A 25,748-nucleotide genomic window follows, 5' to 3' on the forward strand; every position below is an offset into this window, starting at 1 on the left:
ATGTTGGTTTTCAATAAAATAATACATTTGCATAAAGCAAGCCAATCCACTTTTCCATGTTGATAAGGGCATTAAAATAAAAATAAAATGATGGAAAAAATTTATAAATTAAGGGACATTAAGAATAGATAAAAATGTGCGATTAATCGCGATTAATTTTGAGTTAACTATGACATAAATGCGATTAATCGCCATTAAATATTTTAATCGTTTGACAGCACTAGTAATTATAGATAAGGCATCATGAAACAAAAAACAGCAGTGAAAGCGTAATGAAGAACCAAGCTGAACAGTGAAGTAGAGTGGGTAGAGGAATAAAGCGTGTGCTTTGGTTATCTCCGTGTCTTTGCTTTGTTTGGGTATATCGATGCATTTCTCCAGTTTATAAAACAGATGGGGGCTGCCATACTGTTTTAAGGTTCAGTTATTTTTGTGTCAGAAATCTTGGTCAATGTTGTAGTCTAGCTTATTAAATGTCACATCAAATCGAGTGAGCCACACCCCATGACTTATTTCCAGTTGGAAAAAAAGAGAGCGAGAGAGAGCGAGCATATGAAATTCGAGCGAGCGTGCAAAACTAGTGAGAGCGAGCAAACTGAAACATCAATGCGACGCTCATGTCTGTCCTCAATCACTTGTAAACGCTTGAGATAACAGCTTTTTTCACCCCTCAGTCTCTGTTTTCACACGTTCCATTCATGTCCCCGTTTCCTTTTAGGGCTACAGTAGAACTCATTATCTAGCTCTGAGTATTAACATAGTAAACTCATTTTCACAAAATGTGTTCCACAAATGTATCTGCAATTAAATATGTGCTTTAAACTTGCTTGTCTTTTCTGTTCAAACTGTCATATACTGACACAACTGCCTAGTGGAATAACAGGTTAATCACCCATATGATCACAACTGCCCAGATTGCTGCAGCTGTGCAGGCTTTCCTCTGAGAGCTGATATTTGATCATGTTCTCAGACAGAACTGAATCAGTGGCTGTGATCTTGGCAGCAGATTTCCCCCCTCCTCGCGGCTGGAACTCTCGACAGGGGGCAGGAGGGTTCTACAGCAGCAGTCTTACATAAGCGCCTGCTCTGAGAGCTTTTATCATTAATGCAGGCACTGTCTGCTTCTGTAGGACAGGAACAGGAACAGGAACCGCAGCAGATCAGATAGCCTTCTGCCTGGGTCTGAGATGCTCATGCATCATTTTTCCCTTCTCAGAGTTTTGCAGTATATTTTAGCTCGATATGAAATGACTGTAAAAGTCAATGCCCAAAGTGCACTGCAATATATTAAACTATTTTAACACTGATGACAACACTGATCAAAATGCAAGAAAGAAGAAGACCATTGTGCTGGTGGTATAAGGCAAATGAGATATCTAATCTTGATGCTGAATGATGTTGTTCACTATGAATCTGATCCAATGTTAAAGCATTACTAATATTCAATATGACCTTAAGAAGTAGCAATGACACAGGCATAAAAGAAGTAGATACATATAGCTGATATGATTTTATTATATTGTGGCACATATAAGCCCCTAAACTACTACTGTGAGATTAGGAAAAATAAGAACACTGCTGCCTCTACACATATTGCTACTATATTTTAAAGTGTCAAACAGTACATTATAAAATTACTCCTGTGAGAAATTATTCAACCTTTTCACATACTGGCATCAAAGCCTTCAACAAAAGGCTGAATAACACTTGTTGGTAAGATATCTTCTTAGAAAGAGATTGTAAATGTTGCCTTCAAGCGCAGTACAGAGCGTAACAGGATTGTTTAAGCAGCTTGGGCTAAACCAGCAGGCACTTCTGCTGAGCCGTGCCCAGACACACTAGAGCAGTGTCTCATTTACACTTCACATCACATTCTGATTGAACAGTAGCCAGAGAACATAAAAAATGACTTTGAGGAAACACAATTAATCTCTGGGAAGGTTTGGTAAGTAAGGTTTAGACACTGACGTGACAACCCCATGATTTGTCTTAAAAGCCCAAGCAATACCCTGAAGTGTGTTCCTCACTCAACAATGTCGCTTTTATTATGTACACAACATAAAAAGCACTAGAACACATCATAACTTTTAGGCCCTTGAAGCTGGCTAAATAGTGCATTGACATATCATGCCGAAATACAGCTAATTGGCTCTCTGTATGTGTTCAATAAGGGCATGTGGACACATCACATCACGAAGAGTTAAGAGGAAGCTGAACACACATTGAGCAAGTGTAAATCTTTGACTGTAAACAATTGAAATCTGATGTCCTCTGGTGTTCAGCATGGTTGCTTTAGTATGCCGGGTGAATCTGATGGGGCTTTTTACTTTTTACATCACTGGAGTGTGTAGAGGAAACCAGCTAGTCCATTCTATAGAAGAGGAACCCTTGGTAGGGAATATTCAAGAAAACTCAGGCAACTTGCTGTTTACAGAACTAATCCTGGAGTCACAGGCACCTACAGACCAGACTGTTTAGACAAGAAAGTCTTTTGGACTTGACTGACCACCATTTATTATCCAAAACTCTTGTACTGTTTGCTAAATGATAAATACGTACGTAAGTAAGTTGGGAGCCACAGAAGACCGGGTGTGGTTACCTTGTTCATACGTTGTGAAATGTACCTTACAAAACTGCTCTTGTTATTGAGAGTATCTGAGTTCAACACAAAACATTGTGTTGTATGTGATTTGTGTCCAAGTTGACAGATTTGACAATGGGTAGTGATTTTCTAATGCCAGGAGGCTAGGATTGATCTTGGTGTAAAGCATTTGTGCAATTGCTTGGCAGATGCCCAAGCAAGCACTTTACCTTGAAGAGGATTGATGGCTGGAGAAGAATAAGATATCAGCCATCTCTTCATTATACCACCTAGTGTAACCTGTTTCTAGGGTCTAAACTGGTCTTCGTTTCTAGAGGCTAATTTGGTCTTTGTCAGAACGTTATATATCATAAATTATCTTTAGTTCTTCAGTTTTAATCACTGAAACTGGAAGTATTTGTTTTCTGACAACCTTTTTTAAATGGATTGAACAGCCATATCTACAGTAGCTTAATAGGTTTTATAACACCTATGATCGAAATGCCAAATCAAAACATGATTGATACTGCTCAGATAAAATAAAGTTTGTGGAAAATAACTGACATAACACTGACATAAGGACCGTTGTCAGTTCTCTACACTCAAAGCAGGATTGTGTAGCCATGACTTACTTTTGCCTCCCAACTAATCACTAGCCGAGATGACCAGTTATCTCTGAGAGTGATGATCAGAAAGAATCTCATGTGGAATAAAAACACAGAGCAAATGTCACAAAAATATGACACCCTGAATCAGGTATCAGTGTGTATACTCGGGTCCATACTTGATCCATGTGTGCAAAAATGAGAACCCAAGTGAAAGAGACCCACAAACACAAACCAAGGGAACACATGAGCTTACTCAGGCCTGTAAGTGTGTGGCTCAGCAGACACATTAGGACGGATGGGTTGGGAGAGTGTGAGGGAAGGCCTCAGGCAAAGAGAGGATGCCACATAGCGATCTGCTTGCGGGGGTTGTCTAACATCTCTTGCCAGTGCTGAAGGCCCGTACCAGAAGCCTGAAGACCCAGCTGGCAGTGCCCAAGGGGCTCCAGTTTCCCCGGCCCAGCCTGGTTCAGCACCTCCAGGTCCAAACTGGACTTGGACAACATCTCACGGGGAACCTCCAGCATCATCATCTCATTCCAGACAGGGTTGATCTTGTGCTTGACTCGCCGTGTCTGCTTCTTCTTCAGCTTGGTGGACTGGTGCTTCAGGGCGAGCTTCACAGAGAGGTCTGAGGAGAGGAGAGCTCGTTAGAGGACACAGTACTCAATTCTACTGAAATCAGTCCATTGTGGAAAAATAACTCTTTGTACAGCCTGGTTATGACAGTCACTTATAACATCAACAATGTCTGGAATGTATTTCTTATAAATGCAGTGTCTTGTGGGTAAATCCACATAAATTCACCCAAAGCCTCCCAACTGACCATCTCAGAATGTTCTAAAAGTACTGGCACCAGTTTCCAGTAGGTTTTCAGATTTCTAAGCATGGATACGCCTACCCACCTTTCCTGACCTCAAACTGGGTTTGTGTTTTGTTTGAGAGGGCAATATCTCAGCACTTCTTGTATGTCTAAACATAATATTTATCCACTGTTGTCCATCTAAACATACTGGCTTAACCATCTAATTGTGTTATGAGGCTTACTTTCATTCTCATATGGAACAAATTATCATCTTTGAGAATTGACCTTTCGCTTTGGAAAATGAAAATAGGTCAGAGGAAGGGTCACTATATACAAATTACAGATAAAACACTGAATTCAATAATTTTCCTTGTGTAATGACATTTAAGAAGTCCTGTTGGCGCTACTGCCACATAAACAATACAGATTCTTGCATTTGCTTCACAAACCTGTCTGTACTTCCTGTTTATGCAAACATAAATGGGTATATACCTGCATGTTTGCTTACCTATGGTGTTTTTCAGTCTGTCAGATTGAAGCCCCTTCGCCTTCATGACCACAACACCCAGCCTGTTAGCAGCAGGCAGGTAGCTGATTGACAGAAGAATTTCACCAGCAGATGAGGTCACCTGCGGCTGTTTGGAGCAAATATAAAATTCTAATTAATACGGAATGAGGGAACACTGAATCAATATAATGCTAAAGGTCACTGAGACACTGCAGAAATGATGACCATCTTCATATTAAATGCCAAACACGTTCTATTCTCGCGCCTGTGTACATCAATGAATATGTATGAAGAGGTTCCCAAAGTATATATCAGTGAATATGTATGAAGAGGTTGATAACTCTCGTTCGTGAGTCCTATATAATTCCAATTATTATTATTATTATTACAGACAGACAAATCACATCATTTTAGTCTGACATATATATATATAAAATAAATGCAAGCGATTAAAAGTTGTAGGAATAAATTACTTCATTAGAAATATCATACATTTTACATGATAATGTTCTCAGAAATATAACACATTTGGCTTACATTAGCTGTAAATATGACAAATTGAAGGGGCAGGTAAATTCTCTCTCTCTCTCTCTCTCTCTCTCTCTCTCTCACACACACACACACACACACACACACAAACTCACACAAACTCACACACACACACAGAGTGGGAGAATGTATGTCTTAAATGCAGGGGATCATTAACCTCAACCTTAACTGCAAAGGCAGATGCCAGTATCAGGGGTACATATGCCAATGACGACAGGATGAGTCCAAACTAATGAAAGGATCCAGAGGTATTGTGCACACATCCGGTTAGCAACCATCTCTGTACAGGCAATGACATATTATAGGCAGGAATCCTAGGAAACATTAAAAAGCCTTCAGCATTTCAAAAGAAATGTATAATCGTTACCAAAGAGATCATTCACATGCATGACGTCATCTATTCACAACCAGGAAAAGGAGAGGTTTGATTATTGGAAGACTGCTATGGGAAGGTCACAGAAGACCATTGAGAGATGTGAGCAAGGACATCTCCTTTTTAAAACTCTACATCTTGGATGATTTGATCACTAAGGATCTATAATAAAGGATAAGTCCACTAGAGTCCACTGAGTGTATGCTTGCCAACTGTAAGTCATGTAAGAGTAGCAGAGAGGCTGTAAAATTCAAGCTTACTGATGATCCTTCACAATCTCTAAAATGATTATGCCACAGAAAATAAGATGTTTGATACGGTGCATGCTGCTTTACTTCTTCAGTGAAGATACTGGTTTTATCTAGAGAGCGCTGTAATGTGTTCGTATGCTAATGTTCTATTTGTTCTGATAAACAGAGCAAATAGAATGTAAAAGGTACAAGTCGTCAGGAGGTTAAACGCTTCACAAAATGGAGTCACTATCACATATATTCCAGAAAACTCGTCAGGGAACAAAGGGCTGTTTCTGAAACAAGCTAATAATGGCAAACACCTTTTTCACATTTCACTATATCACTCAGCATAGAAGCCTGTGGTGAGACTAAGAAGGACTGACTGGACTGAAGTTACACTCAAGAGGAATTGATGGTAATCTAATTGATTTCCCATTTCGATCTCTTTTTTGCCATCTCTGTTACATATACACCAATGACGTTGGATAGATATAATTACCCTTGTGAAAGCAAACACTGTGTGCAACCTCTTTCAATAATCTATTTTTGCACCTCCATTCATGGGCCACTCTGGAAGGGGTGTTATGTGCTGAAGAAACATTACAATATGACTCAAAATAAATTTGCGTGTGTTAGTGTGTATGTTTTTATCTGTGTGTATGCGCTAATGACAGTGTGTTGGTTAGTGTGTATGTTTCTATCTGTGTGTATGCGCTATTGACAGTGTGTTGGTTAGTGTGTATGTTTTTATCTGTGTGTATGCGCTAATGACAGTGTGTTAGTGTGAGAGTGACAGGCATTTCCCCCTCCTCTGTTCCATCTGCTCTTTTATCCTAGCAGTTCTTAAATAGGAAGCGGGGACGCCTCTGGATGTACAAACTGATTCATAATTTATGGCCCCACTCTGCAGTTACGCAGTGCTTGCGTCACAGCCCTCCCCACTTGCCAACCCCACCTCCCTGCCTCCTCACCTTCTGTGCTCCTATGGCACACTCATCTATTACCTCCACCTCCATCTACTGCACTCATTTGGTTTAACTGAACTGTACATTAAGAAAAAAAAGAAATCTAGGATTATATGTATCAGTTGTTGTAATGCAACCTTCAAAATGCTCTGTTTCTGAAAATACTGCAGGCATGAATCCATGACTCCTAACGACAGTACATCTATGAAACAGAAAAGAGAAGCAAATCCTGAGGGATTCTCTGATGACGCACATGCTTGTCTCCTGCCTGCAGAGCTCCACTTGCTCTGAGTCGACAGGGCAGGACTGGGTGGGAGGACAGGTGGATTTTAGCATGCTGCACACATACATGCACACAAACACACACACACACAGACACACACACAGAGACACACACACACCACACGTGCCTCGGTAGATACTGATCTGTGAGCATTTCTGTCCACATCACCAGAGGGGCTTAGGGAGTCCAGATGGGTAATTAGCTTAACAAATGAATGTTGCATTGTGATCGTTTCCCCTGTTACATCAGACATTTCTGTCACTTCACTCCTGGCTTTGGTAACATTCCTAACCTGCCCCGACAACACTAAGGGAAACTCTCACACACATGGGATGCTGGACGGATGCGTTACTTCTCATTCTGATAGAAATATACTCAAATAAAACATTAGTCATGTCTCAAGTCTAGATTATGGAGTAATTACACAGAAAAAATATCCATGCTCATATCCTGGTGCTATATACAGCGCCACAACACTAATGACTGAAGACGAATGAGATCTACGTTGAAGATGTGTGACTCATCGGTTGCTTGTGAACACAGAACACCGCATAGAGCACTTCCACTGGAACTAGCATCAGGCACTTTCATTTATCTTCACACTTCATTGTTCTATTCTGTGTTATTCTAATGTGAGCATGTGTATATATAGAATAATACTGTAATATCAGATAATGAATATTAACAATAATAATAATAATATCTGCAATTCAACTAGCCACAAAAAAACAGAGGCACTTTGTATTGTATATACACTTGTAAAGTTGCTTTTGATAATACCATCTACTGTATGTATAAATGTAAAGTCAATTTTGTTTATAAATTTACTTGGCAAACTTGAGACATTTTATCTCTTCCCAAGAGACTAATACTAGATCACTTAAAGATGTAACACTTGGATAAGATGTTGCATTTGGATTTTATTGGACACAGCATAGATTAAGTGAGCAGAAAGTTGTGAGTTTGGGGAGTCTCTAATTAGCCACCTTGGTGCTGCGGTGTTTCAACATTCATGATTTGAGCTTCAAAAATGATTTCATACAAATATAATGACTTCAAATATGATTTTGATACAAAACCCATTAGCTACGTTCCTTGCTCAATTTCAGTTTGTGTAAATAAGATACACATGCATCTTTCCCAAAGTCTGCAACTGTTGCTGCATAAAGTCTATAGCTTCATCTAAGTCTGCATACCCTCCATGTCCACTTGATTGTCTGATTGTCCTACAGAATTTGAAGCAGACAGTTTAGGCTGGAGGGCCATGAGGAGCAATTCACTGAATTTGATTAAACTTGTATCGCGGACTGGGCTATCAGATACTCGGATAGCGGTAAGCACAAGAAAAGTGTGAATGAGAAAACTATCCTATGCAGACAAGGTTATAAATTGTGCCAACTAAATAATTGAATTGTGCGAACAAGTATTTCATGCGAACAAGGCAACTTTTGTGGGATACTTTAGCAAATACTCGCTTCAAATAGATGGTATGCGCACTCCCAATAGTTTGGGCATTCGTTTGTGGAGTGAGATGGCAAACACTCACAAGGGTTTCATTGCTTTCTCAACACATCTTCCATTTGCTGTAAACTTACTTCCACCCTCACAAATAACCAAAGAACTGTTAATGGACACGATTGGATATCTGAATATCAAAACTGTTAATATGTACAGCCCTACAGTATGACAGTATCAGTACAGTGCTAGTATATGACAGCATCTTTAGCTGTAGCATGGTTTTGCTATGGCTACATTTGGGGTTCCAACTCTCATGTGTCATTGATTATTAGTTTTATGTATTGGAATGCATATCATGGTTTACCTCAAATGATTGTTGTTGACAGATACATGCGATCAATTCTCAGAATACCTTTCACATTGTGCCAGGCAATGTGGTTCCATACTAGGTGGCTTCATCAGAAATGAAAGAGACGTTGAACTAGAATTGGCCCCACATTCATTGTTGATATGTACCTGCTTTGGAGGTTGAAGGTCAACCCAACAGTCTGCGTCTGACATCATGCCCACGTCCGCCAGTTTGAACCTCATGGCACCCAGGTTGGTGTTGCGGGAGAAGCGGTCACAGCTGTGGAGTGACAGGGCCACCTCGCCCTCCATCTTGTACCCATCCGGCAGGGGGAAGACCAGGTCCTCTCCCCACTGAACGTGACCTGTGAGGCGGCGCACGGAGGTCTGAGCCTGCCTCTCCCTCCCGTCCGTGGTCAGCAGGCCTGAGATGTAGCCCTCACACCCTGCCTCCGCAGTCACATGCTCCGCTGGAGGAAGACAAATCAGCGAGTGAGTATTTACAGCATACCGTGTGGAAAATGCATTCAGAAGTGCGAAAAGTAGAGGAGAGAGATTGAGAAAACATGGCTTGATTCTGTCCTGGCAATAGCCAGCCTGGGCTTCAGCCAGATAAGAAGAAATGGTGAATTACGTAATGTTTCAACGCCATATTTAGTTTGAATCAAAAACATTATATTGTGTGATCTACATGACAAATTAAATACATAGTCACCTAGGAATGCTATTATGTTGTGTATGAAAAACACTTCAAATACAGACATACAGTACCCAAAACACATCATTACAAATGCACACCAGCATCTTCTACCCTGAGGGGACGGAAGTGTCATTTGAATGATCTAATCCAGCCAAGCAAAACTAATCCATGAGATTTGTGGACTGATTGCATTGAGCATTAAAGTGAAAGATCTGAATCTTTGCTAATGAAGCCTGATTGAGTGATTTTCTCGTGATAATATAAAGCTTTTTCTATATTGTTTTCAATTCCTCCTAACACAATGGCAGCACTTTTGTCTCTATAGCAGAGACACTCTTTTTGGAGAAGCTGATAAACACAACACTTTTGGTTTGACCAGGTGGAGGTAATATGTAAATGAATTACATTCTATGATGGAGTGTGGAGGTTGCCATGCCTACAGATACACTGAAGCATCCATGTCACAGCATTCTGAGGGTGGTGATAGCTTGAGGTGCTGTCAGTTGTGAGGAAGGTGTGTGTGCACATTTAATTAGTATGTGTGTGCGTGTGGTGGCAAGGCCATGCTGACCTTTTCATCCGTCATTGTTTGAGCAGAGCACCATTGTTGCCATAATGCTAACACAAACAGAGATACCAGACAACACTCAACCAATATCAAGACCTTTGATTTGGTTTTGACAGCTGAAAATAAAATACAATTTGTATTGCTGTGTGTTATTCATTTGTGCTTATTGTTGTGTGTTATTCATTTGTGCTTATTGTTGTGTGTTATTCATTTGTGTTTATTGTTGTGTGTTATTCATTTATGCTTATTGTTGTGTGTTATTCATTTGTACTTATTGTTGTGTGTTATTCATTTGTGCTTATTGTTGTGTGTTATTCATTTGTATTTATTGTTGTGTGTTATTCATTTGTGTTTATTGTTGTGTGTTATTCATTTGTGCTTATTGTTGTGTGTTATTCATTTGTGTTTATTGTTGTGTGTTATTCATTTGTGTTTATTGTTGTTGTGTTATTCATTTGTGTTTATTGTTGTGTGTTATTCATTTGTGCTTATTGTTGTGTGTTATTCATTTGTGTTTATTGTTGTGTGTTATTCATTTGTGCTTATTGTTGTGTGTTATTCATTTGTGTTTATTGTTGTGTGTTATTCATTTGTGTTTATTGTTGTTGTGTTATTCATTTGTGTTTATTGTTGTTGTGTTATTCATTTGTGTTTATTGTTGTGTGTTATTCATTTGTGCTGGCTATGTGATACTGTAATGTTTCTTAACATGGCCAATGGGGTATGCAGAGGAGATAAAATGCAGAAAAATAGCCATGTATTCAGTGAATGTGCGCCATTCGATTCCTGATCACTGTATCATCTTCTGTTACTGACTGCTTTTAAAAATGTTTTGACATGTCTTAATACCCAGAGGTGACTATATGGGTGCATACTCTTGCTTACCTTCTATGACTGTGACATGCAGTTCTTTGTGTTGCATGTTATAGGTGAGAGAAAAGTGTAGCTTTGGATGGATGCTAGAGCTACTTGTTGTCATCCCATTGGTCAGCTCAGTGTCACAGGGTGTGTCATCTGTGGAATCTGGAAAATAAGGAGCAACACCAGTTGATGATTCTGTGAGTTATTTTATCATTTGTGAAAGTCTTGCCAGTAAGAATGTGAAAATGATCTGATTAAAATTAGATACAAATTTCGGAAATATAATAAAGAGTTAAACTATAATACAATAAACTAGATTTGGTCACCTAGGGCTGAGTGATGGCTAGTTTGTGTGGCAGTTATATGGCTCTGGGAATAAATGAGAATTTGTGTCTGTTTGTTTTTATTGCTGACACTCTGACCTGGATGCCTCAGTAGTAATAAGAGGCTGAATTCTATTCAGTAATGGGAGGACTGGATAAGGCTGTCTTTGTGACAGACTTGCTCTACCAGTTGAGTACCACCCACTGCCTCCGGTATGCAAGCTTTGCAAACATGTTCCAGCACAGTACTGGGAAAGTGATAGCTAAATGAATTATGAGACACGAGGGACTTTATTTGGCAAGGTCAATGAATCAATAATTAGTATCAATAATTCTGTCAAAGTGTTTGTAACTGTCTACACAAGATGCCTATCCAATCCACTGCAACTTCTCCCAATAAATTATTCTGTGTCTGGAGGCTGAACAATTCAGCAGAGGTAATTAAACATCATTTTAAGCAAAAACAAATGTGAAAGCATTCAGTGTCCATAATAACCAACAGTCTTTCTGCTTCCACACAGCATTGCCTCCAATAGAGTACACTGTGAATCTTGGCTTGAGATGGCTGGACTTGAATAAACAGGATTAGTTACTGTCATTAGGGCACTGTAATTGCAGCATTCATTCTTGAAGGTACAGTATTTTTTAATTGTCAAAACCAAAACAAATTTGAGACATAGAGTGATTAATTTCGGGTACATGGTGAAAATGCCACCTTTCCAGTGCAGCTATGCTTCTTGTATGCCTGGTAAAGGTATTTTAATTGTAAATGTTCATTTCTTTCTCCCTGAAAAATGCAAACTAATCCACCTGAATTAAAGAATCAGGAACAGAAGGACTCAGCATCTCGCCACTCCTCATTTTATTTTTGTTGACAAAATCTACATATTCTGCGTTGAAGGATTGGATGTAAGAATGGGCAAAACCTGCAACATACTCCTGCAAAATGCAACTCCAAAATGTGCATAGTTTTATTTTATTAACATCTCTATTTAGGAATTGCCATCGGATCAGTGAACAGTGTGGAATAATAGTGTACTGGATGAGAGGTCGGTGAAATGACAGTGACGCTTTTGATTTATATAAAAGTGTAGTACCAAGGTCATTTCTGTCACTTTTTATTTATTTATTTACCCTCTCTGGGGATGGCAAAGACTTCCTCTGGTCCACCCGTTGCTTGGTTACAAGAGTCAGACTCTTTGGCAGTTTCCTTCGGTGGCGTTGCGTTTGTTTTTCCAGGGTCAGCACAGTTAATGACTTCAGGAGATGTCACTGATGGCTTAGGTTTGAAGATGTTTGGGAAATTCAGCAGGGTTCTCGGCTGAATCGGTTCTGTGGATTTTTCCACTCTGAACTGAAAGAAAATAGGAAAAACAGATAAGGCATGGCTGTGTTGCTACCATCAAATGATCAGTAAAACAATAAGACAGTAGTATTCAAGCATTCAAGCACTCATCCACACAGAATACAAAACACATGCCAAGAGTACCACAGGGCTCAGTCTTGTGACCTTTTTAAACATTTCCACTTCCCATCTTTTTAAATGTTATGGATATTTAAGTACAATAGTATGGACATTTCCTATTATGGATATTTAAAGTACAATGGAAAAAAACAGAATATGCTACAACAGTTTGTGCACCCATATATTTCAGATGATTTTGGTAAAAATCATAAAACCATTTGCGGATGAACGAGCTGGTCTTTGCATCCATCTTGCTCACGGCTGACGAGGTGACTTCGCACAGCTTCAGCGGCCACATTACCCTTGGGTACAGTGTGAAATTGAAACACCACACCTTGTACTTTCCAGACTTTCCAGACTTATATCTCAGTAATAAACAGATTAATAATCAAAGAAATTACATCTATATAGCGTGACTGACATTACCATGACTGATGTTACAACTTGTCCACAACTAGTTCACAAGCCAACACTTTGTTTATCTCTGCTTGCAGCTGGGGTTGGCAGATTTAAGTATAAGAGTTCTAAATGGTTCTTATATTTAGAAGAGTTTTAATATTTATGTAATTACTGGAAAAATAAGGTCTAGTCCACATGTAACGTCAGCCACAAAACATATCAATTAATTGTATTGCTTAGCCTTCCATCACAATTCTTACTAGACAGAAAGTAACTTATCCATAGCAAACGAAACAACCCCAGGTCTGCTAATTGAGCTGGTGTTGAAATATCATTACACAATTTAATTTGAAGTTATTGGGAAGAATCAGAATTGAATCAAAGCTCTCTATATAAGACAAATGTTAATATTACCTAAAGCAATAGATGGCAGCACATACTAGTATTGGAAAATATCATTCAAAGTTATTCTTGACAGTTGCAATTATGGTAAAGTAATCCATTTACTGAACTCTCAGAGAAAAAAATCATACTAAAGGCCAGTCTGTGTGTTGCCAAGGAGCTTTCAGACATAAGGATATTCTGTTGTTTGTGATGACATTTAAGTGGTGCTTGTGAGTGGGAGCCACATGAAAGATATGAAAGGCCTTGTGGATCAAATCCATCATTTCCAGTAGCTCTCAGGTCTTATAATGTTAGCAGTGTTTTTTATTTGGTCCATGTCCATCTGATGGATTTGGCCTGTATTGTCTGTAAATAATGTGTGTATTCTCTTTTGTTTGAGAGTCAACAACAGCCGGAAACAAATCCCTTTAATGTTGCCAGACATGTTCTGATTCTGAGGAGTACATTTACATTTACATTTAGTCATTTAGCAGACGCTTTTGTCCAAAGCGACGTACAATGGAGAGAACAGTCAAGCTAAGAGCAATAAAGAACATGGTGTAAATACTACTTTACATAAGAATTAGAAAAACGACCTAGAAAGGAAAAAGAAGTGCAGGAATGTAACTGCTGAAGTGCAAGTTAAGCGCTAGTCAAGGTGCCAGTTAGGAAGGGAGGTGCTCTCTGAAGAGTTGGGTCTTCAAAAGCTTCTTGAAGGTAGAGAGGGACGCCCCTGCTCTGGTAGTACTAGGCAGTTCGTTCCACCAACGTGGAACTACAAATGAGAATAGTTTGGATTGCCGTGCTTGCACAGACGGCAGTGACAAGCGCAGCGTCCTGGGTGTGACATTTGCCCTTACAAGAGCATTTAGGTAGGTGGGAGCAGAACCAGCAAGCACTCTGTAGGCAAGCATAAGTGACTTGAACTTAATGCGAGCAGCTACCGGCAGCCAGTGGAGCTCAATGAGTAGCGGGGTGACGTGTGCCCTTTTCGGTTGGTTGAACACCAGACGCGCCGCCGCGTTCTGGATCATCTGTAATGGTTTCACCACGCAAGCCGGCAGGCCCGTTAGGAGGGCGTGGCAGTAGTCAAGGCGGGAACTCACCAAGGTTTGCACCAGCAGCTGGGTGGCATACTGGGTTAGGTACGGCCTGATTTTGCGGATGTTGTATAGTGCAAAGCGGCACGACCTGGAGACAGAGGCGATGTGGGCCGTGAAGGTCAGTTGGTCATCAATAATGACCCCCAGGTTTCTTGCTGTTTTGGATGGAACAAGAGATAAAGAGTCAATATTGATATCGATGTTATGGTGGATGACCTGTTTGGCTTGGAAGACCATCAGCTCCGTTTTGGCTGAAGGTGGTGATTTTTCATCCATGTGGATATATCAGCAAGACAGTCCGAGATCCGCGCCGAGACCGTGGTGTCCTCAGGAGGGAACAGTTGAGTATCATCGGCATAACAATGATAGGAAAACCCATGCGAGCGGATGATAGGGCCCAACGAGGTGGTGAAAATGGCAAAGAGAAGTGGGGCACCCCAGTGGTGAGGAGGTGGGGTACAGACAGCTGACCTTCCCAAGACACGTTGAACGAGCGCCCAGTGAGGTAGGATTCAAACCAGGAGTGCGCATTGCCAGAAATGCCCATACTTGACAGTATGGACAGAAGGATGCGGTGGTTGACTGTATCAAACGCAGCTGATAAGTCAAGCAGGACGAGAGCCGAGGATTGAGCTGCTGCTCTAGCTGTTTTTAGGGCCTCCGTTACAGACAGCAGGGCTGTTTCGGTGGAGTTACCGCTTTTGAATCCAGACTGGTTTGGATCGAGGAGATTGTTCTTTGACAGGAACTCGGTGACCTGTTTGGAAGCTGCCCTCGCAATGGTTTTAGATAGGAGCGTGAGAAGTGAGACCGGTCGATAGTTTTCCACCTGAGTGGGATCGAGAGACGGCTTCTTGAGCAGCGGCGTTACCCAAGCCACTTTGAAAAGAGAAGGAAATGTTCCAGAATTAAATGAAGCATTAATCACCTGTGTTATTGCCGGTAAGACGGCAGGCGATATGGCTTGAAGGATGTTGGATGGGATGGGGTCCAGCGGGCATGTAGTTGGACGGCTGCCTGTTAGGATTTTGGAGACCTCACTCTCGCTGAGAGGGATGAAAGAAGGAAATGATGAGCCATTGACGGTTGCGCCCTTAGGGGGGAGACAGTTGGTCAAACTGTTTCCCGATGGCTGCCACTTTCTCTGTGATAAAGGAAGCAAAGTTATCAGCAGTGAGGTTAGTAGCTGGGGGAGGAGGAGGAGGGTAGAGCAGAGTTTTGAAGGTGGAGAATAGTTTCCGAGTGTCAGTTGCACCGTTGATCTTGTCATTGAAAAAAGTCTTCTTAGCAACAGTGATGCTGGATGAAAAGGAGGCCAGCAGTGTCTGGTAGCTTGCAAGATCGTCCAGTGCTACAGATTTGTGCCACTTTCTCTCAGCCGCTCTGAGATTGGAGCGCTGCGTTCGGAGGATATCACTCAGCCACGAATGAGACTGGGTAGATCGAGCAGGTCTGGTGGAAAGTGGACACAAACTGTCCAAGCATGAGCTCAGAGTGGAGCAGAGAGATTCTGTGGCATCATCGACACCTAATGAGGAGAAAGTGGATAAAGGTGGAAGAGCAGAAGAAACCAGAGAGGAAAAGTGGGTGGGAGAGAGGTTGCGGAGGTTGCGCCGGAACGAGACCATCGGAGGGGGGACAGAGGGTTGCTCAATGAGCCGAACATCGAAGCGAATGAAGAAGTGGTCCGAGAGATGCAGAGGGGTTACCGTTAGGTTGTCTGTGGTGCAGTTCCGAGCAAGGATGAGGTCAAGCTATTTTCCTGCTTTGTGAGTTGGAGGAGTGGGGACCTGTTGTAGGTCGAACGAGTGAACCAGGGTCCGAAAGTCAGCTGAGTTGGGATTGTCTAGGTGGATGTTCATGTCGCCAAGGATGAGTGTTGGACACTCGTGGTCTGGGATGGATGACAGCAGGGTGTCCAGCTCATGGACGAAATCACCCAGTTGTCCTGGTGGACGGTAGATGACAATTACATAAGTTTTAACAGGAGCAGTTACCATAATTGCATGATATTCAAAGGAGGCATACCTGTTTGAAGGCAGCAGTGGAGTGAATTTCCAGTTGTCTGAAATCAGCAGCCCCGTCCCACCTCCACGACCAGATGGTCGGGCAGTATGGGAGAAGGCATAGTTAGTGGAGAGTGCTGCCGGGATAGCATTGTTTTCAGGTTTGATCCATGTCTCTGTGAGAGCTAAGAGCCCTAGAGAGAGGTGGTTGGCATGACCTGAGATGAAATCAGCTTTTTTGACTGCAGACTGACAGTTCCACAGGCCAACAGAGAAAGAGGTTACAGTAGATGAGGTTTGTTGAAGTGAGCGGAGGTTACCCAGGTTGCGCTGCCGTCTGCTGCGCTGAGATCTTTTTTGACAACCAGTGACAACAGAGATGCTATTGTGACAGTGTCAGTGTCAAGAAGCTTTGCTCAGAAAAATGTAACCACCTTCCCCTCTCAGATATATGTTGTCATATTTGAATCACATTGTTAGAAAAGTATCTCTTCATAGTGAGAGATAGATGGTCTTTTAAATGTGTTGGGCATTCTAGCAAGAACTCTCATCTCCATTCAGCACAAACAGCCTAATGCAGTTCTCTCTGCTAGATCAAGCCAGGCACGAGGCTGCAGGGTACCAAATAGACAAGCAACATTCTTAGCCCACAAAACAGTTGCAGTTGCTGCTTTCAAACTCTTGACAGGGGTAGCTGGAGATAGAGTAGTTGGCAGGTAGCAGTGACATATCCTGTCAGACCACACATCATGTTTGAGAGCTTGAATGGAGATTTGTAGAGTTGCTCAAGATGAGCCATGCTCAAGGTCATTCAAATATGTTTCCACACACACTGTGGACACCCACGGTAAATTATCGAGCTCTTGCGTAGATCCTCTCCAGAGTGTCTGAGTCATTCATATCCTCATCACTGTCTTGTTGGTATCCAGTGATTATTTATTAGTGTCAATTCTCCTACTTAGGAAGCATAGTATCCAAGAGTGTAGGTTCAGAAGAGGATATCATTGTAAAGATAAATGGATCCATAATGTGAGTCAGAAGGTGAAAAAAACATCACCACCAACCAAGATATAAGATAAAAAACATCACCGCCAACCAAGATATAAGATAAAAAACATCACCACCAACCAAGATATAAGATTAAAAAAAAGCCAAAACTATACAACAGTAATGTGAAGTCAGTTATCTTGTACCAGGCAGAATGGTGGCTATGGGCTCACAAGCTGCTCTTAGGGTTTGGTGGGAACAAAAATGTCTAATTGAATAATTAAGGAAAGAACAAGACAGGAAGATGAACTATTTTCACCACATCAGAATCACTGTGGATATCTTGTTTTTAAAGCATAAGGTTGTGACTGACAAGCATCTCTGGAAGAGGAACCATGAAATGGAAGAGCTAAAGAACTGAGGGAAAATAGGGATTATCATAAAATAGGTAGACTGAGACAAAGAACAGGGCAAGATGTTGGTGTACATATGTGTAAGGTGCAAACAGTGTAAGTGACATGGGAAATCACTGAAAGTGTTTGCTAGGAAAGGCTGAAATTACATCCATAATATCTCTACTATATTTACAGTATATTGGAAAAATATATTTTAGAATGAGAAAACTGTGTGTGTATGTGTTTGCTTTTTTCATTCTGAATGCTTCTTGCTTGTTTTTGACATTTGATGTAAGACCTCAAAAATAGGCTTGTTATCCTCTACACTGATTCCCGCAGAACATGACGGAATCATCAGAATTCCTTTTATTTGACACGGTGGCTGAATCGTGAGTGTGAGTCATGCCTTACTCTGAGACTCCATCTGTGCTCTACGGGGGGGGGGGCCTTGACCCGAGCTCTTGGAAAATAAGTCATGTGTGTTTGGTGTGAATTGTGAATAATGTGACCTCAACTGGGTGATTCACCAGATAAAATCATCTATTTGCAGTAATTCATAGAAATATGTATAAGTATAATATAAATATGTACAGTGAACAGATCACTCGAGGACAAGAGGTGTCTGTCTCGTCCTTTGGTGTACAGATCCTCCATTCATTTGACTGTCGAGTGACTTATGTTGCTACAGAGGGAAAATCTCTTTCACACTCAGACTAATTATTCTAACACCTTTGGATGATGCTTTCTCAACATGAAAATGAAGGGAGGAAATTGATTGTAAGTGTGAAAGGGGTGGCAACTAATGTATTTATCAACTATGAACATACAAACAAATCAGATGTATTCATTCAAGTAACCCTTGAGTGTATGCCCCTATAAGTGCTTGTTTCTATCTACACATGGATGATTTGTTTTTTCTTTGAGAACATCATACTGCTAGAATCTAAAACATTTGGGGGTAGCTGTAAGCAATTCCTTGAGCTGACATTTATGTCAAATTATCTATTTTTGATGTTAGTACTTCTCAGGCATCATACAAAACCACTGGAATGACCACAATAGGGAGACTAGACTCCCTAAACCTGCAGATGTTCAGTCCAGGATACCCTTCAGCCAAACCGGTCTAATAATAGAACCACTGTCCTTTTGTCCTTACAGCTGAGAACCTCTGATTAAAACAAATGGCTCCCAGCTGGCTTGCCAAATGGCAACGCTTCTATTTGATCTGAGGCCATTAGCATGAAAACTGCCTCGAGGTATTCTGTATGGCAAAATGAAAAGGGAAAATAAAACTGATATCTGTTTTCCAAAAAGAACAAAATGCCTTATGAGGGACAGGTGTATTTAATTCCCTTCCATAGAATACACATGAAAAGCATCACAGGCTGTCCTGGTGCTCCTCATTACAGACAGAAATGTCATAAACTAATGTTGTGGAGGAGGGAATCCTCAAATAATAATTTCAAAACAAGACTGTGGGTATCAGAGTACCACTGGGTTTCTATCTCACTGCAGTTAGGGTCTGTATTAAGAAAAAAACTAATGGGCTGATTGATCTGTATTTGTGTTAAGGAGAGTGCATGCACATTTGAGTTTCAGTGTGAGTGTGGTTCCTGTCTGTCTGCATGCACAGGTAAGTAGGCATGTGTGTTAATATGTGTGTGTGTACCTGGGCAGATTTCAGTGTGTGTATGCACTAGTTGAAATGGCAAAAGAGTTTGGAACCAGCATCTACAGTTAAGAGGAGTCATCCGTCGTTGGCCACATCACAGTTGCGTAGGATAGTTGGGGACCGTTCCCAGAGTGGGGCGGGGGGCAGCCACTGCTGCCTTCAGCTCAGGCTCAGGCTGAGGCTAAGCAGAGACCGTTTGTAAATCTAACTTCATGAGCATAGTAGGGAGTTGAGCCATAATAACTTTTTTGCCCAAGGCACAACTTACTGCACAGTTTTCCACATTGGGCGACGGGGACATACAAACAGCTCCGTCAAACATGTCTATTTCCCTCACTTAATCTGGCTGCTGTTTGCCTTTCATCAAAATGCTGCAAAGATAGAATGCTAGTAATCTCAGCTTACCTGCTGTAGGGAGTGCAGAACACTGGGTTTGGCCTTTTCAGGGTCAGCACCATCTGCACTCTCCAGTTTCCCCTTCTTGCAGGACTTGCAGAGGAGCGAGAGCCCACAGAGGGTGAGGATCCCCGAAGCCGTCCCCAGGGTGGCACCCAGAAAAGCAGCCATAGAGAAAATCATGCTGGCGCTACCAACAACCACAACAGAAGTGAAAGTGGACTTGGAGAGAAGAGAGTGACTGAGCAGTTGGCAAGTCAGTCTTTTGACCACATTGCAAAAAAAAAAAATCTTGATTGATCTGATTTAACTGTCCTCAAAACATGAAAAAACTCCCCCTAAAATGGCAAGAATTTAAGAAATAAGAAGAGGAAGTGATGGTAGAAGAGAGATCTGAGAGCCCACGTCCATCAACCCAAAGCTGGTGGCACGCCTAGCGCTGTCAGTAATCCACTGATCCGAGAAAGAGACGGCAGGAGAGCGTTCCTGTCTGCGTGCCTGCGCCTGATGCACGAAGGAGGATCAGTGGCGAGCATCTCCGCTCGTGAATTCAGTGAAAATCAGGAAGGGGGAGGGGATGGAGGCTGAGAGATACAAAGGGGGAGGGCGAGAGAGAGACAGAGGGGAAGGAGATAGTGGATGCTGCACATACAAGGAAGAAAAAAAAGACAGACGCGTTACTCATGCGGTCCCAAGAGGGACAGGCATGTGTCATGCATGATGACGTCAGAAATGAGAGCCGGCCTCCTCTCCAGGTCTCTGTGGTCGATATCCTATAATGCTCACCCGTCATCACATAACCCCTCTCTCAGAGTAATGGCTTAGAAATGACACTCAACAATTCTGATAACGAACTGGTGGCATTCATGTTTCTTGGAACTTTCCATACATTTTGACTGTGCATTATTTGAAATAAAAATCTCATAGTTTTCCTGTCCACTTCTTTATCTTCTAAAGTCAAATTGTTGATCTTTTGACACTCTGCAGATACATCACTTTCCTAACTCTACTACTAATTATGTCAAAAACCTTGGGACATTAGGAGCAAATATTATTGTTTTTCAGTGATTTTTAATATTATTAACAGAGGTTGAAATGAATGCAGAAACAAAATAAAAGTGTAAACCTAATATAAAAAGAGAAAACTCTATCAACAAAGGTAGGTAAAGATGTGTGGCACAAATAACAAATTGCAACACCGACTTAAGTAAACAATGAAACAGTTTGACCAGATCCTGACTTGTTGACTTGTTGACTTGTTGTCATTGTCTCTGAAACCTCTATTGGCCATAGCAGAGGAAAAGGTTGCCTTAGCTGGAGGAAGGGATATGAGGCACTGCGAGACATAGAGAACCTTTTCCCATTACTTTTATATATTTCACAATTGCAGAATTATTTCCTCACCAGCTTATATTTTGGAAATGTGATTTTGTAATCTCATAATTATAGGTGCATATGTATTAGGCAACCAGACTGCCAATGTGGGTCAATGAAGTCCTGTCATAAGAATTATATTCAAGCTCTCGTTCCTTACACTGAAAACCAACTTTTGATTTCTTTTCATGCAAGAGTGAGGTACAGCTATCCATGGGGTGCTTTTAAGAGGAGCATGGCAGCATGGGGGTTTTAATTTGTTGCGTCACCCATGACTGACATAAGCAACCATTCATGATATCTATCAAGCCTTTAGTCTTATCCCAAAAACTGTCTCTGAATCAAAGACAAACTGAGCCATCTGATATGATTTTACTTTAAGAGAGACGCTTGTATGGTTCTCGCTGTGTAGAATTGACTAGAAAATGCACTGATACAAGAGACTCCTCTTTTTCCTCTTCTCTCTTCTTATTGAGGGCAGTGGATCCTCTATCCATTCTATTTTAGACCCCTCCAACTTTTGCATTACATATAGACGTAAATGTGTTTCCATGGAAACCCCCACACCCTCAAACTGAATATGCCCCCTCCCCTTTTTATCTGCTGCCATCCAAGGGGGGAAGCTGGATATGACCATTTCAGATGCCATTTCCAAGTTTGTATTCCTTCCTAAAATGCTGTTTGATACTGCTGTCATTAAGACGTCCCTAACAGAAGCTTCTATTGCGGAAACTGAAATAGACATCTGTATACTCCAATTGAAGTACACCTTAAATGAACAACAGTAAACATGACATGTTAAACAAGATATAAAAAAGCTTCTAATGTTATTAATGTACTCTAATGTACTAGACACCCCCACCACATACACAGATAACAGTACATCAAAGCATAGTGAATATAACCATACTACAGATAAGACGATTTCACTATACTACCATTGTGTGTATAGAGATGTTTCTGAGTGTGATTTGTTTGAGAAGATCTAGTATAAACTGTGAGATAACCTCAGCTTGCGTCTCATTCTGTGTGCGCTCACTGATCCGGACCATATGCGCATCATGCTCTTGCAAGCGTCCTCTCTTGCCTTCAAGGTATTAGCTGTGGCGTCATGATTGTCAGCCACACAAATATGGATAACAAACAGTATCAAAAGACACATACATAAAGTTTCTCTCTAGCCCTTGTCTTTTCATGAGCAGCATGGGAGTATCTTCAGTCTGCTTTAGTTACATTGAAACCTGTCATACCGGAGTCGTACATCAGCCATTTTCATGCATCAGACCTAGCTGTGACCATACTCGAAAGCGTCAATTAAAAATGGCTGTCATCATCAAGTTCTTGCTGAGGCAGTGCTATGTGGACATGGACATGACAATGTGATGGAATGACATTACAATGTAGAATCGTAACAAGATAATTGTTATTTTATATACGTTCTTTTTTTTTTTTTTTACTATTTATGAATCTCAGTTGATAACAACCCTCACAGCAGTGTATATACATTTCCTTCAACATCACCTGCTCCATTATGGTGAGTAAGTCAGAAATAAGCCTGAGAAACAATACACTGAAGGTTGGGAAACTATAGGGGGAAATGCTTAGAAAACACAGATGTATATGCACAGATGTATGGAAAGAAGTCATTAAGCCTGTCTTAGGGCTGTGATCATTAACAGGTTGGCAAAATAGCAAAGAACTATTGAAGCACCCTCTCTTTATCGATGTATCTAGCCAACAGGATGTCACATGATGGTACAATGACAGCTTTACTTTTATAGTTGACATTCTTTTCTTGGCAATGTAGCGAATGGCAAAGGTCGACCTAGGTACATTAACAGTGCAATGTAGGAGTTAGAAAAGTCCATCAACGTCCACATTTAACAGTTACCATGAATAATGATTAATTGGGATTATTTGGCATGGTGTTATTATTAAAATAACAGTGACAGCCCGATCTGGACAGGGTTGCTATGGAGCCTCTCTATCCCAAGTTACATAATAAGCTTCTGAGTTGGGCTGAAAATGGTGTGTGTAAGGATGTTGAGGTTATTAAATGCAGAGGAAGACATTTCTGTTTAAGTTTTGATATTACTGACCTACCTTATTTATACAAGGGCACAAGCAGCAGTAGGTCAAATTACAGACTTAGAACAATGCACGATTCAACTAATGTCTATTTAAAAATGCAGAGTGTAGCCACGAAACTGTTATAACTGAAAATGAGATTGAGGTGTCTCCAAAACCCATACTCGTGAATGGGTGAATTCATATGGAATCGGGAATTAAGTCTGTTTAAAATAAACAACTGATACTGCGCTCGATTAGTAAGACGTTCTCTTTAGTCTATGGATCGTTCGCCATCTAGTGGTTGAGAGAAATCGTGACACCTAGACCTACAGTGCAGTTCAGTGGTTCCCAAACTTTTCTGGCTCACGGCACCCCTAAACATATCTCTCTCCATCCACGGCACCCCTATTTTTTACTTTTTACTCTCAACCTCCTTTGTGTCATATTTGTACTTTATGCCATTTGATTTAACCTTGTGATATGTTGAATATGCTATAACTCCTTTTATTATAGGCATTAAATTGAGAAGGTGAGGTTTATCTAATTTTTGTTATATTCAAATGAACCACTCTCTTTAATTCAACTCATTTAAAAGAACTTTTGAATAAATAGTGAACAGAATATGAACAGACAACGTCTGTCCCTCTCACAACTATATCACAGCCAAAATACGTATTGGTAATAATCGAGAAATTAGCTGGCAGTAACAAAACATAACAGGAACAAACCTTCAATATAAAGTTCACAAAAATATAGTTATAGCCTACTTGTCTCCACAGACAACTGATTAATCAACTTAATGGGACACATGTGTCTGTCTCTGACTGCAGAGTTTGTTAATGCGAGGTGGGATTGTGGACAGTGCAATTTAGCCGTAGTTTCTCATCCAGTACAGATTCCATGTCCTCCGACATATCATCAATGCGACGTTTGATCGTGTTATCAGAGAGGGTTTTTTCCCCATTTCTTTTGCAGCATCTGGCCCTAGCATTACCTCAAGCATTTTTTTGCAGGCTGGTAATATGAGCGACTCTGCTTAAGTGTGTGGCTTTTTGGATTTAGCAAGCAACTCGACAACTAAAAAACTAGCCTTTTGTACCAGACACACGCACAGTAGAAAGCATACGTTCGCTCTGTGTGGTAGCTATTCTGTGTTTTAAGTCTTTTAAAATATTTAATGTGTTTGTTCTGGTGTGCCGGGAGCTTGGTCTCCAGGTGCCTTGCCAATTTGCTAGGCACCATCCCTGCAGACCAGGCATAGCCTACTGGTGTGGGGCACGTTACCTCGCCACACCAAGTGAACCCATGGAGGGACGAGTCGTTATAATGCCTCACTTTTCTCTTTGCTGAATTCGATTCCGATTCTGTTCCTGTGGAGGTGGATGCACTCTCTTTAAAAACGTATCCATTGCGCCTACCTGCAATCCTCCATCTGCTGTCAATACGGAATAACGAACGAAGTCAACGAAAGAACTGTTGTTGACGTTACGCCCTGAATCAACTGTAAACTGTAGCCTATTGTTGTTTGTGCTGGAAATACAATTTGAATTGATATAATTACAATAAAATTAATTTTGAAATTGATATTATGTTTTTTTTTTTTTTAAATGTCATTAAATGATCAAGCCTTGGGCCATTCCGCGGCAACCCTGAGCATGCGCCACCCCAGGGTGCCGCGGCCCCCACTTTGAAAACCCCTGCAGTAGATTATATAATAGCCTAGGTATTTTATGTTGTCAAAAAAGACAAATTGACATTCATGTGTAGACCTTTTTCAAGAGTAACTTAGCAGAGATAATAGAGAAAGAAAACACAACATCTCATATGTCACAAATGCTTAAAGTGCAGGCTAACTTCACCCAGCACGAGCCTAACTCCACACATGCTTAAAAACTAGAAACATGCTTAAAAATGTAGCAAGGGACCAAAGAGCGGTAAACTCATGTGAATGATGAGCCTCGATCAGCAAATGAAAATGAGACTCACACTCATGGGAGGGGAGATGGGCCGCCCATTTCATGATGTAGAGAAGTCCCAAACATCAATTCTAGGTCAGCATCACTCCTGGAATGTTCAGGATGGTTTAAAACAGTGTGTTTCATCACAGTTCAGTAATTTAGTTTAGCTTACAGCTCAATAACACATTGGATTGTGCAGTATGCTATCTATTTAAGCAGCCTACAGTAGCACCTTCAAAACTGAGAGGAATGCCAACGGAAAAGGATTATATTGAACAGTAGCCTGTTTTCGGTATGTCATCATGTGTAATTTGCCCTAACTTCATATCCCTCCCATCAGTGTTTTTTAAATGTGCGAACGATGATAACGCAAGAACTT

The 25,748-nt window shown here is 41.0% G+C and overlaps 1 protein-coding gene across 2 annotated transcripts; it reads right to left on the bottom strand.

Annotated features, from left to right (window-relative positions):
• Positions 1-1,491: 1,491 nt before the first annotated feature.
• syt13 (synaptotagmin XIII) lies at positions 1,492-25,748 on the bottom strand. 2 transcript variants are annotated; one of them, XM_012814815.3, is made up of 7 exons: positions 25,398-25,748; positions 19,977-20,609; positions 12,295-12,514; positions 10,862-10,999; positions 8,877-9,178; positions 4,500-4,626; positions 1,492-3,817 (listed from the first exon to the last, which is right to left on the bottom strand). In XM_012814815.3, the coding sequence occupies exons 2-7, from the start codon at positions 20,148-20,150 to the stop codon at positions 3,513-3,515; spliced, it is 1,266 nt and encodes a 421-aa protein (XP_012670269.1). In that variant the 5' UTR covers positions 20,151-20,609; positions 25,398-25,748; the 3' UTR covers positions 1,492-3,512. The 2 variants fall into 2 exon arrangements, with proteins under 2 accessions (XP_012670269.1, XP_031425438.1); XM_031569578.2 differs by lacking the exon at positions 19,977-20,609.

This window comes from Clupea harengus, chromosome 6, assembly GCF_900700415.2.
Source record: "Clupea harengus chromosome 6, Ch_v2.0.2, whole genome shotgun sequence".
Lineage (NCBI taxonomy): Eukaryota > Metazoa > Chordata > Actinopteri > Clupeiformes > Clupeidae > Clupea > Clupea harengus.

What these genes read in the sequence shown, in the direction of transcription:
- syt13 (XM_012814815.3), bottom strand. Translation starts at nt 20,150, where the DNA reads ATGATTTTCTCTATGGCTGCTTTTCTGGGTGCCACCCTGGGGACGGCT. An exon ending in TTCTGCACTCCCTACAGCAG is followed by an intron (nt 12,515 to 19,976) that starts GTAAGCTGAGAT and finishes ATTTTCTTTCAG; the next exon opens with TTCAGAGTGGAAAAATCCAC. An exon ending in CTTTGCCATCCCCAGAGAGG is followed by an intron (nt 11,000 to 12,294) that starts GTAAATAAATAA and finishes CTTATTTTCCAG; the next exon opens with ATTCCACAGATGACACACCC.